At 40.6% G+C, this 12592-nt stretch overlaps 1 protein-coding gene across 4 annotated transcripts in view; it reads left to right on the forward strand.

Moving 5' to 3' along the window:
- The window catches only part of adgrb3 (adhesion G protein-coupled receptor B3), a 115147-nt gene that overhangs the window by 89231 nt on the left and 13324 nt on the right, over window positions 1-12592 (forward strand). For all 4 annotated transcript variants that reach the window (XM_063492293.1, XM_063492295.1, XM_063492294.1 and 1 more), the window contains 3 exons: window positions 4561-4687; window positions 5694-5797; window positions 5970-6072. In XM_063492293.1, the coding sequence (XP_063348363.1) occupies window positions 4561-4687; window positions 5694-5797; window positions 5970-6072 (334 nt within the window). The remainder of the gene's footprint in view (window positions 1-4560; window positions 4688-5693; window positions 5798-5969; window positions 6073-12592) is intronic.

Consider the following 12592-nt stretch of genomic DNA (forward strand, 5'->3'; position numbering starts at 1 on the left):
CAAATGTCACGTTATCTTGTTTGTCTGCCTCGTTTTGAAGGGTCTTGTCCCACTCAGGGAATGTTAGGTATTAATCAGATTTCCCTGATACACAAGAATATGCGTTCATTTTTCTTTTCTCTTCACTCAGTTAACACACACAATGTGGCCCACAGGCTGATATAAATTGCCCATCATCAAGAGATCCAAGATGGATGGAATCATTTCCCAGCATTGCCCCCACCCTCCTCTGCCTGCCATTGTGTGTCAGTCTTTCAAGACTTTATAAAATTGCCTTAAGTGCATAGCCTAAGGCACGCTTTAAGCTCCCATCTCAGTGTCTGCCTAATCTAATGTGGGCATGCAAGGAATTTAAAGGTTTTTGCATCCCTAGAGAAACATACGGTGAGCCCTGCTTATGTGCAGTGTGACAAGTGAGGCTAAATAACTGCAGCTATGGTCATGTAGCGTATACATCAGCGCCACCATGTTGGCTTAATAATAATGATACAGATTTACTGTTTGACTTATGCTGTAAGCATAATGTCTAAACATGTGGGTAAGGTGTACATTTAGTAACAGGATGTGTAGAGGGGCTCAGTTTTTCAAAGTTAAGTTGTGGTTTAGCAAGACTCAAAGGTTTAAATACTGAATGTGCTTAAAACTTTGTGAGCTTTCTATGTAACTCTTGCTGTCACTTATCTTGCGGCTTGACACCGAACTGCATAAAAACTGGAGCCCCATCAAGTTCTGTCAGAAATTTTAAGTCCTGTAAGTTTTGATGTAAAGTTGTCAATAGATCACTGCGTGGATATAAAGTGGTCAGCAGTTGGTATGTGATGAATGTCATGTCATCAGTCTTACTGTGGTCAAGACTGTCACTTTCTCTTGGGGATGTTTTATATTCTTGGGCCACCGAGCCCCAATAAGGTCAGGCAACACATCAAACGTGGCATACATAAATCCCCAGGCAGGGATTGTTCTCCTGTCAGCTTCCCCCCCGGCACAGAGGATAAGCAAACATCTAACAAGTCAAAAGTTAGAAACAGATCATGCCATGGATTGAGTTTTCACCAGGGGAGAGATGGATTCATTGCAAAGTTACAAGGCATCACACACTGTGTCAGTCTGTCACGTCACAAGAAAGCCTGCATTGGAAAGTAGGTTTGCATTGGATTGTGACAATCAGTTTGAGTATGTAATAGCACCCTGCTTGTTACCTTATGGTACCTCATCACTCTCCTACAGGAATTACCCAAAGTGCTGAAAAGTGTGCACTATTGTTGTAAAATATGTGCACAGCAGTTTTGTCACATTAAAAGATTCTTTTCTAACCTTTACTCTGCAGCTGTGCAAAGATGTACTGACTACAGTGTGTGAAGAAGTATTTGCCTTTCCTGATTTCTTAGTTTTTTGCATATTTGTCACACTTACATGTTTATGTTGTAATATTAGATAAAGATAACCTGAGTAAATACTAAGTTTTTAAATCATGATTTCATGTATTAAGGGGGAAAAAGCTATTTGAACCTACCTGGCACTGGTTAAAAAAAACAATTGCCACATCTCCCCAACCCCACTCCCCTTGTTAAATCGTTAATTTAATGGAATTTACCACGATTTTTGGAAAGCTGAGTTCAATTTCAGCAGCCACACCCAGACCTTCTGAATCAAGAAGTCACTTTAGAACCTCTCTGACAAAGTGAAGTAGGTTAAAAGATCTCAAAAAGTAACACATCATGCCATGAGCTAAAGAAACTTAAGAACAAATAAGAAAAAAAAGTCACATCAACCTTGGAAGGGTTCCTAAGGCGTTGGGACTTCATCAAACGATGGTGAGAGTCATTTTCCACAAAAAGAGAGAACTAGGAACAGTGGTGAGCCTTCCGAGGAGTGTTCAGACTATCAAAATCACTCCAAGAGTGCATCAATGACTCATACACGAGGTCACGAGGTCCAAAACAACACAGAAAAGCATCTAAAGAACTGCAGGCCTCACTTGCCTCAATTAAGGTCAGAGTTTATGATTCAACAATAAAAAAGAGACTGAGCAAAGGTGGCATCCACAGGAGAGCTCCAAGGAGAAAACCACTGCTGACGATCCCCAAAACTTCTGGAGAAATAATCTGTGGATTGACAAGACAACAGTCAAGTATGGTGATGGTGGTAATGTGGTATGTGATGGTAATGTGATGGTCTGAGGCTGCTTTGTTGTGTCAGGACATGAATGACTTGTTGTAATTGATGGATCGATGAATTCTGCTCTCTACTAGAAATCCTGAAGGAGAATGCCCAGCCACAAGTTTGTTCCCTGAAACTCAAGTACACTTGGATTATAGAGCATGATAATGATCTGAATATCAAATGCTTGATTGCAGTTGTTGCTGCCAAGGGTGGCACAACTAGATATTAGGTTTAGGAGGTAATTATATTTTCGCACAGGGCCAGTTTGGTTTGAATAGCATTTTTCCCCCTTAATAAATAAAATTATCATTGAAAACTGCATTTTGTTCTTGCTTAAGTTACCTTTGTCTAACGTTAAAATTTGTTTGATGATCTTAAACATGTAAGTGTGACAAATAAGCAAAAAGCAAGACATGGTGATATTGTGTACAGTTTCTCACTGGGTTCATATAGCTGTAAATATATTTGCGCTGGCTTAAACCAACATTAATCTTAATGTTGAAACTGGAACATCTGGAGAGCCACACACCTGTACAGACAAAAAAAATGATGGAAAGTCCAACATGTAATTTCAACATTTAACTACTTCTGCAATCATCAGCAGTGCAGTATCATAAAATCCTTCTCAGCTGTCATCATATGACTCCTATTCCGGGGCTAAACTTGCTCCATATTTCACCCACAGGTGCTTCTTTGGCCACTTTGGTGACTTGTAGACATGTTGTTTATATGCTTCAAACGTTCATTTTGCACCAGTTTTGAAGAAATTAATGTTTCTAATATGACTAATTCGTAGAGGTTCTGCTGTATGTATAAATACATATAGTTTAATTTATTTATAAACCGTGATTCAAATTTATAACTAAACTTTTTTAAGAACTGCTGATGCTAGCTTAATGAGTGGGTCATTCGCTTTTTTCTCTATTATCCTTTCTTCTTTCTTTTTTTGTTTTTTGTCTTAATTGGTTTATGTTTTTTGTTTTTGCATGCAGTCTGCTGAAAAGCACATATCAGTTGTTTACACAGAATGGTCACAGCCCAGTTAAGAAGAGAAGCAAAAGGGGGAGGATATCCGTTTATCGTTTCATTGCTGTGCACACACAAACAACCCACAGTGTTGGTTGGCCCTGGCTGGAAATTTGCAACTGGCTCTATGGTCTCTTCCAGGAATAATAAATATTGCTGCCACATTGATCAAATGACAAAGCAGGATTAGCTCGCACAGCAGCCACTACCCGCTTAAACAAATCAAAAGCCAGTACGTCTTATATTGTCTTGAATCACTAGTGTGCATCTTTTTCCCTTTTTTTCCCCCTTCTTCTTGGGTTTATAAAATTAGTAGTAGGGTGAGCAGAGCGCCTTGCAGGACAACAGGTGTTTGCTAGTGACGGCACGAAGCTCAAAGTCAGGTTGGGTGTTGCAGCAAAGGCTGTGTTCAGAATACAGCCTCAGTGATATTTAATCAGCAAGGATGGTATTTCTGAAGGCACAAAATGAGTCGGGGGTGAATGACAAATGGAAGAGAGACGCTCCTTTCATTTCACCTACTAGTGGTGTGAAGTGGGGACTGGCTGCAACCATTTGCGCTGCCTCCGCGGGGTGGTATTAGTTCTGCGGTGTTTTTTTAGGGGAGCGCTTCACGCCGGGGAGCGACAACTTTCGTGTAAAATGACTTTCAGGAATGACCCAAAAGCATCCTTTATTCCCGTCATATCACTAGACTCGAAGCCGAATAAGCAGACCTTGCGACGGCGTGCGTTTATTTTTTCACTGCATCTGCCTCCCCCCCTCACACCAGCAGAGAGGAACAGAGTATCAATCTGATGCTGTCCACCGTTTCCAGGGTGAAAATCCCCCTAAGGAAGCATTCAAAAGCTGCTAATTAAAACAGCTGAGGGGGGGAAATCAGCCGAAAGTGGGGGGGTAAAAAAGGACAGGATAACCGGGGGGGGGGAAGAGGATTATAGTCGTTTGGAAAAGATCTCTAGAAGAATATAAAGCACGCAGAGAGGCAAACAGGTAAATATAAAGGCTTTTAACTTGTGCGTGAAGAGGAAATAACGCTGTTTTCTGTATCACTCGACTCGTTGGTATTTATCTGCGTATAGCGAATCAATCAGCACCGGTCTGCTTGGACAGCTCCGTGCGTCCTCCCCCTCCTCCGTCTCTGCCTCTCTATCTGCTCCAGCTGAAATGCTGCTCGTAGCCACACCAGAGCCGTGTCGATTAGTCTGTTCGCTTTTTTTTTTCTTCTTTCTCTCTATGAAACAATCTCCCCAGCTCTCGATTCATATTAGTAATAATTAAATAAAAACGCTGAAGCGATGTCGAGAAGTCCTGTGAAGTCGTGTCACCGCTGGAATTAAACCTCTAATTGCCTCTGCCTCCTCCTTGCAGGAACGATTCTTGGGGAGCCTGGTCCACAAAAGGATGTAAAACGGTGCTTACAGATGCATCCCATACAAAATGCTTATGTGATCGTGTATCTACCTTCGCCATTTTGGCTCAGCAACCAAGAGAAATAGTAAGTAGGCTATTGATTTGCTATTCGATGTGGGTTTCATGAGCTCATGTAAAGGAGAAAGGCTCCCTGTTCGTGTGTGTGTGTGTATGTGTGTGTCTGTGTGTGTGCTGGTGAGAATGAAAATTGAATCTTCGTGTGTGCTAATCCTGTTAAATAGTAATACAGTGGTAAAGGGGAGATTGTGGGGGGGAGTATTTTCTAGTTTGGGCATAGACTTAGATAGATAAATTGTGTATGGGCATGCAGAGGGGGAGGGTGTGTGCGTGCTGGTGCTTGTCTTTAAGTGTCTCCTCATCAATCACGTTAGGGAAGGGATAGAGATAAAGTTTACCTTTTTTGGGTGCTGTTTTCTTTACTGACCTGTCCACAAAAAAAGCTGACAAATTCTTGCAGGTGAGATCTTTAAATTGTGTTTTGAGCTCAGTTGTGTGTTGCAGTTAGACTGGGGTAAAGAAAGCAGGAGCCTGTAATTTCCTGAAAAGATAAAGTAATTAAGTCTGAGAACATGCAGTACTTACACTGTGGCCTTCCTCTCTGTCAGGCCTAAATCATACAGCATCATTTTTCTTGCTGCAAAGTGCTTATTTTGTCTAGCTTTGATTTACTGAATATGGTTTATAATATGGGAAACCGCATTAGTGTATGTGAAGGAAGCCTCAGCGGCTGGCCCGCGATTGGCCGGCCTCCTTGACTTCCAAGTGTGACTGAAAAAACACAGCGTAAAACAAAAACATTGGTTATAATTACTTCCACTGTTTATTCTCCTGCAACATGATCTCTTGCTACAATACATGGACAATTTTATGCATGTATCTAAACGAGCTTCAAGCCCACACATGCAACTAAAACCTCAAAGTAAATTAAGTCTCACTGTGGACTATTCATATTGGTGGTGGTGGTTGTTTTGATTGCTTCCCTCTCTGGCCAATAATAAAGATTTACTGTCCTGCATGAACCACATCCAACCTCCCACTGACTGGTTCGTCTTGCTCTGTCATCCCTACAGACCATGGAGTACTCAGGGGTCCCATCTGTGACATTGATAGTTGGCTGTGGCTTGTCTTGCCTCGCCTTGATCACATTGGCAGTGATCTACGCAGTGCTATGGAGGTAACTGCAACGCTTTAAGTGCATACATTTCAATCAAACAATAATAATAAATGTCAGTTGTTATGTGATGTTTCATAATCTGGTAAAAGTTGACACTTTCGAACTTAAAGTCTGACTTTAAATCATAGAACTTTTTTGGTTAATTCTCTTCCCTTTTTTTTTTTTTTTTTAGATATATCCGCTCTGAGCGATCCATCATCCTGCTCAACTTCTGCTTATCTATAGTCTGCTCAAACATATTGATCCTTGTTGGGCAAACACAGACCCACAATGTGGTAAGTGCAATTTAAGGATTTATTGGGCACAGATTCCAAAGTGTGGAGGGGCAGAGGTTAGAAAGATCCAAACGACACCACGCTCACCTACACCAGCTTTAACACAGCTCAGCCTTCTTAATTTTCATTCTGGCATTTCTTTGAGCTCAACAGGTAATAGTTTACCATGCAGAATTATGCAGAGCTGTGCATATTATCATGTAGAATGTAATGAGGTATTGAGGATGAAAAGATATGCTACAAATGCTCCATCATATTCACCTGTTCCCAGTCAGCTGGAGAAGTGTTAGTCAAATTTGCTCATCTTTAAGGCAGAGATTTGAATCAATAATCAGTCCCATTCTTCATCTGCCAACTCTTATCTTCAAAATAGCACCTTTTGAACTCCAGATTTCTTTAAAGAATATCTTTTTTAAAGAATCTAGTAGTTAGCATTTTGCTGTGTTCAAGTAAATTACTCGTTTTCTTTTAGGTCTCACAGAAGCCTTTTATATTCATTCCAAATGGAAAATAATGTGTGTGTAATGCCTCCTTAAGATGCAGACCTACTCTGCCTTGGCTTAGAACCATACATATTACTCTGGTGAAACTTGAGACAACCCCCAATCTGTTGGCACTGAAACTACAGTGATATTCAGACACAGTTAAAAGTGCAAAGCAATAAAAGAATTAACATAAAAGACTGCCAGGACCTTCTATATATTATAGAATTCCTTAAAAAGTCAAGATAGGTTGGCAGCAAGTAGTGTAAGAGCAGAAAGGCAGACATTTTGCACACCAGCACACATGGTGCATGGGTCAAACGCAGGAAATTAGCATTCTGTCCTGCTAAGACTGAATGTGGATTTGGCATTGCTGCAGTGACTCAAAAGCATTGCGGACAGATAGCAAATCTTTTTTTTTCATCACATATCAACAAGAGCTGAATTTCTGATCAAGTCACGGCAGGATTCGAAAACCCAGCTGCTGCTGGAGAAGCGCTTCCAGTAAAATGCGTCGTTTCCTTCCTCCTGCTTTGTCACTGGCCAGCGAACAAGTAGCTAATGTAAAAGATTGTTTGGCAAAAAAGTAGTTAGGATTTACAAGCTGCCCACACAGATGCCCTTCTCGGTCATTTGGCAGCACTACAGTGTGACACATTGTCTGATTACAGGCATTTTATTGTGTAACCACTTTCTCGGTATATCTTTACCTTTTGCGACACACACACAGCTTTTTGTCCCTCATCTCATTATTCCTCACTGTTTCTCGTATTCGCTTCCATTTTGGGGTTTTTTGTGTGTTTATTTGTTTTGTTTTTTTCAGCTCATTAACGAGGCACATCTGGATATTCTCATATTGTAGCAGTCAAAGATTTTAGGATCTACATCACAGACCAAAATCTTTTTAAAATGCTTGTAAAAAGGAAAAAAATGTGTCAAAGGAAAGGAGTAGGGAGGTCTTCCGTCATTAGAAGTGTTGCTGGTGGTGTATGACATGAGTACTGACTTGCCACTCTTACTTTTTAGTACTTTAGGACCAGATGGGCCAACTAGTGGTTCTTACTACTCATAAATCAAAATACCCCCTATTAATTTTCCAGAGTTCATCAAAAATGGAAACATGGATAACAAATGAATAAGGAAACTAATCTAATAAGAATCTACAGGATTAATTATGGACAAAATGTGCTAGTTGTTAGCATCGTGACGCGAACCCGAGCTGGTTCATTACACACAGTCTCGTAAAATAACAAAAACAGCATCCGCACATAACAAGTTCATCTGTTTCCCTGCTGGCCCTCGCATCTCTGGCACACTGTAGTAGCCAAGACGCTGAATCCACAAAGCTTCAGGGCATTTTTTAAAGCTGAGCTGATTTGAAGCCCTGTCAGATTTAATCAGGGCTTCAGCCATCTCCTGTCTTGATTGTAAGGACCACCACTTAACATGGAATACTCACTCTGCTTGCCTCTAATAGGATGTCTGTCTATGAAATCTGTAAAGAGATTAGGTGTTTTTCCCCTGAAAATCCACTGACATACTGAAGATGTAATTTCAGCATCTGTTAGACTGACTCAACAAGCTACCTTGTCAGACTCACGGGGATCAAAATAAGCAGTGCTGACAGATTTGTTTGGAACGGGCCAACATTGTTATTAATACTGAACTTTGAAGCTACACAAATCAATATATTAAATTAATAATGGATCAAGGTTGTTGTTGTACTATTGAACCCACAGAATTGTAACCTGGCTTAGAAATTCCTCTTAGTTTCACTGAAATTTTCAGCAGCTTTTAACTTATTGTTTTGTCTGGTTCAGTTTTTATGATCCGTTTTCTCCATTAGTAAACAGGTGTTTTTGTATAAAGCAGAAGCAAGTGGCTGCTGAGCTAAACTATAGATTCTGCTTTCAGTAAGCGACTAGAAAAACCACCCAAAGTTTCATTTCTTGCAGATTTTGCCTCATTTATTTACGTTAGCAGATTTAGAATTTTGAGCCAAGTGGCCAGAAACAAGCACGCTATTATCAAACTGCTGTTGTGGCTTCTGTGCATAAACAAAAAACTAATTAAGTTATTGCCGTCATTGTTTTTGTCTGGTCTTCATGAGCAAGAGAATCAGAAAAAAAAATCCAAGGTTAAATTATCTTTACTTCTAAAGCAAGCACACAAAAAGCATAAATGTACTTATTTACATGACCTCGAGAACCGAAACTAGATTTAATTGGACACCTCAAAACTCAGCTAGCCGAGTACTGTCGTCAAGAGTAGTAAAATGTATTTATTCAAGTGCAGCTGCGCTGTAGATAAAACTTCCCAAACAATGCAATTATTACTAGTGTCCCTTTGCTCTGTATTGAACACTCTGTTGTAACAATATTTGAGAAAATGCTCATCTGTTTGATCAGACACTCTGTAGAAGCCGGTGTTTGAGTGATAGGCCACCAAGAGGAGAAAACAGTCCCTGTGTGGGTTTAATTGCCATGCTGCCTGACACAGCCTCACTTGTTTTTCCTCCATCTCCTGTAAGAAGTGCACATAATTGGCTCCACTGTTTGTGGATTCCGAGTTGCTCATCATCTAATAGAAATCATCTTTTTGCTGTGGAGGTGTCCTCTGGGAGCAGGAAGACAGTGAATCACCTTTGCCTGTGTATGCTTTTCCTTTGTCCTCTGTTTCTGTTGATCCTGGTTTATAGAAAGACAAACAAAGACAAGCAGGAGCTGTTGGCTTTGCCAGGGAAGATGCAATTAGAGAGTCTTGGAGCTAGAGAGGCCGTTCCACTAAAATGCTCTTACTATGAAATACATAAGGCAGATGGGGTCAAGGTGTCATAAGTCTGCTGAAATGAGAACCACTTTATAGATTTATCTTCATTTTAAACCTCCTGATGTTACAAGTTATCACAAGTGAATTGCTGGCAGTCACTCCCTTTGTGACATTACAGTGTTTATACACTTTGATCTGCGACAGCATTGCAGATGCTTGCCTGGCTCATTTGATATTTGATTTGAGAGGGGATTTTTTTTTCTAAACTCCTACTGCCTGTTCCTACTGTCACAGGCAAGTCAGAGGCATTTCAGCAGAGTTAGGGAGGTTTTCCTTATGTATAGATATCAGATAGGTGACAGATTTTGATATGAACTGTGGTATCATCATCCAAAGTTGCCATTGCACGTCCTCTGAAAGTTTCAGGTGGATTGTAAAGAAGGTTGTCATGATGAAGAGCCAGACAGAGATTTTTTGATTTTTTAATGGTGGTTATAGTCCTTTATTGATGCTGCTTAGCAACAGCAGCAACTTAGTTGGGCTCCACACTGAATTAGTGCTCTGTGATTTAGGGTTAAGCTCAACCCTCCATCAAGTGATTCACTCATCACCCACTGGTCACTAGTAGCCATTTGAGGCTCACAGTGCTTATGTCACCCTGCTTTTGTATATTGCTCACCTTGTAATGTCCCAGTTAACTTATTCTTCACGCCCATTGATTGTTACTTACCTCAGAGTTGAAGTTACTGTAACTTGGTTCATGGTCACTTTGCATCAATAGCAATTATTTCCTTTCATGTCTTCAATTTGCTGAGTTTTATTGCAATCCACACTTATTATTGCTTGTCTCTTAATGCGTGTACAGCCCTTTGAGAAATGTTTACACCACTTAAAAGGAATACAGTTAAAGATGGTCATCTACTTGATGCTTCCTTTAAAGTGTTGATCAAGCATTAGTTAATGTTACCAATGCACTTATGTGAGTCTGCATGCATGAAAGCATTGAATGTTGATGATTCATCTTCAGCATTTGATGATGAAGGCCTCACAAGGCCTCACAAGCCACAATCTCTAATTTGTGGCCCGTCACACAGCGACAAGTGTCAGGTGTCAGTCTGTAGCTTCATGTGACCAGATTCCTGTGAAAATGACTTGTAGGCTTGTGCTCCTTCACCTGAGATGTAAACATATGTTTAGGGTTCAGGACTGAAAATTGCCACAATGACTGTCCCCTGTTAATACAAAGCCTAAGTCGCCACTGTTACCAGGCAACATTACATGATCCTGAATACAGATCATAAAAGTCAGTGTGACATCATCAGTGCTGCATAGCAACCGTAACCAGGAGATTCAAAGCCGATGACAGTCGGTAGTCTTTGCCGCTGATCTAAAGGCACTCTGAGGATACTGTTGTGGCTTCTCGGGGGCTGATTTCATGTTGTCAGCACCTCATCATAAACAGCATCGCTGAGAAAGCAGCACTTTGTTTAGAATCTGTCTTTGTGTTACGTGAACTGACGCCAACACTGACGCCAACAGGAGCGTGACAGTGAGGTCAAGAATGGTGACAGGCACACATTATCACTGTACTTTTACTCTTTCTGTGCAGCAGCATGAAGGAAACCATGAAATGAGACCACCCCTCATCCATCCATTCTCTTCCATTTATCCTTATCAGGGTCACAGGGGGGCAGAAGCCTAACTCAGCCATCATAGGGCGAGAGGCAGAGTACATTTCAGATAAGTCACCATCACAGGACCAACTCATAGAGACAGACAACCATTCAAACTCACATTATTCCTCATCCAAATTACCTTAAATTCAACACTGCACTTACTCGGATCCTCAGCAGTGCACGTCAAGTTTGAAGTAGACAGGATAAACAGATAGATCCCTTGATTTGAATGTGAGATGTGCAGCATTATTAGTAGTTAAAAATAATGGGCTTTAGGAATTGGAAGAATTAAGCTTTTTTTGCCATTTACTACCAATAAAACATGCATAATATATGCACTTAGTCATGGTTTATTAAACATAATCAAGGGTCCACGCACCACATATTCAACATGCAATAACTGCAACACACAATAGCACATAGTTTCAGCACACTACAGGCTTCATCTCCTTAGGATGAGGTGCACGGAAGTGGGATTTGGTTCATCCTCTTCCCTCCAGTTCAAGGTTTCACTTTAACTAAATTGATGTCACACAGAGTAGAAAGTGACTAAATCAACATGCTGCTCATTCCTACATACTTGGCAGCTGCTCTATAAGAGCAGGAATCCTCTGATTATGTTGGAGAGAATAACTGGATGTACTGTTTAGAGCCTTGGGAGTGTTACATATTGAGATAAAGTAGGCAGAAGTAGAATTGTTATCGGGATAGGTTCACTTCAGGTTCATGTGAGGCATATCCACAGACCAGGAAGTAGAAGTAGCCATTTTCTGGCTGTAGTGGCAAAGTCAATACATTTTTTTCAGCGTTCCTCTGCGGTTCAACAACACTTTGCCACTACCACTTTTGTTGTTTGGAGTTTTTTAACGTCCTCCACCCAAGCACCCACTGTGTAACGCACTGGGGCACTTGCTGCTTGATTCAGAAGGAGGGTGCTTCAGTCAAAATAACCACCAGCCTCCTCCTCCTACAGTGATTCAGCACAGTTGGGAAGATGAAAGAAATGTTATATAGTCCAGTTCAGATTGTTCTACAGCATTTTAAATAATGTTGTGGGTCTCCGCTGTGAAAAAACAGTGAGTAATCTATTTCTTCAGGTTTCATTAAAATTTAGAGTTTTAACCTGACAGTGTATGACTTTGAGTATTCTCATAAAACCAGTTAATGAACCTATAAATAATGGAAATAACCAAATATTGAATATTAATTGGACCCTGAAAACAATTTCATCAGCAACAGTAGTGTGAACAAGTAATAACATAATAGAAAGTTATGTATTAATAATATGTCACTGCTCTTTTTTACTTCGTGGCTTTGAAGCTAGAAGTGGCAGAGACCTTTTAGTCAGAGTTTAGGCAGGACACATTAATTCTTCAAATGTCCTGTCCTCATCTTAAACTGTCACTGCTGAACAGGCTTGAAGCATACCCCATCACCACCTACTCTTACCTCAGCGTCTATTAGCTCTGCGATGTTTTAATGTTGGTCCCTTCCTCGGTTCCTCTGTTTCCATGGATACCGACACAGTGTGCTCAGCATCTCAGAGCATTTGCCTTTTTAAAGGGCAATGTGAACTCTAGGTTTCAGCCTCGT

This window comes from Pelmatolapia mariae, linkage group LG13 (genome assembly GCF_036321145.2).
Source record: "Pelmatolapia mariae isolate MD_Pm_ZW linkage group LG13, Pm_UMD_F_2, whole genome shotgun sequence".
NCBI classification, from domain to species: Eukaryota; Metazoa; Chordata; class Actinopteri; order Cichliformes; family Cichlidae; genus Pelmatolapia; species Pelmatolapia mariae.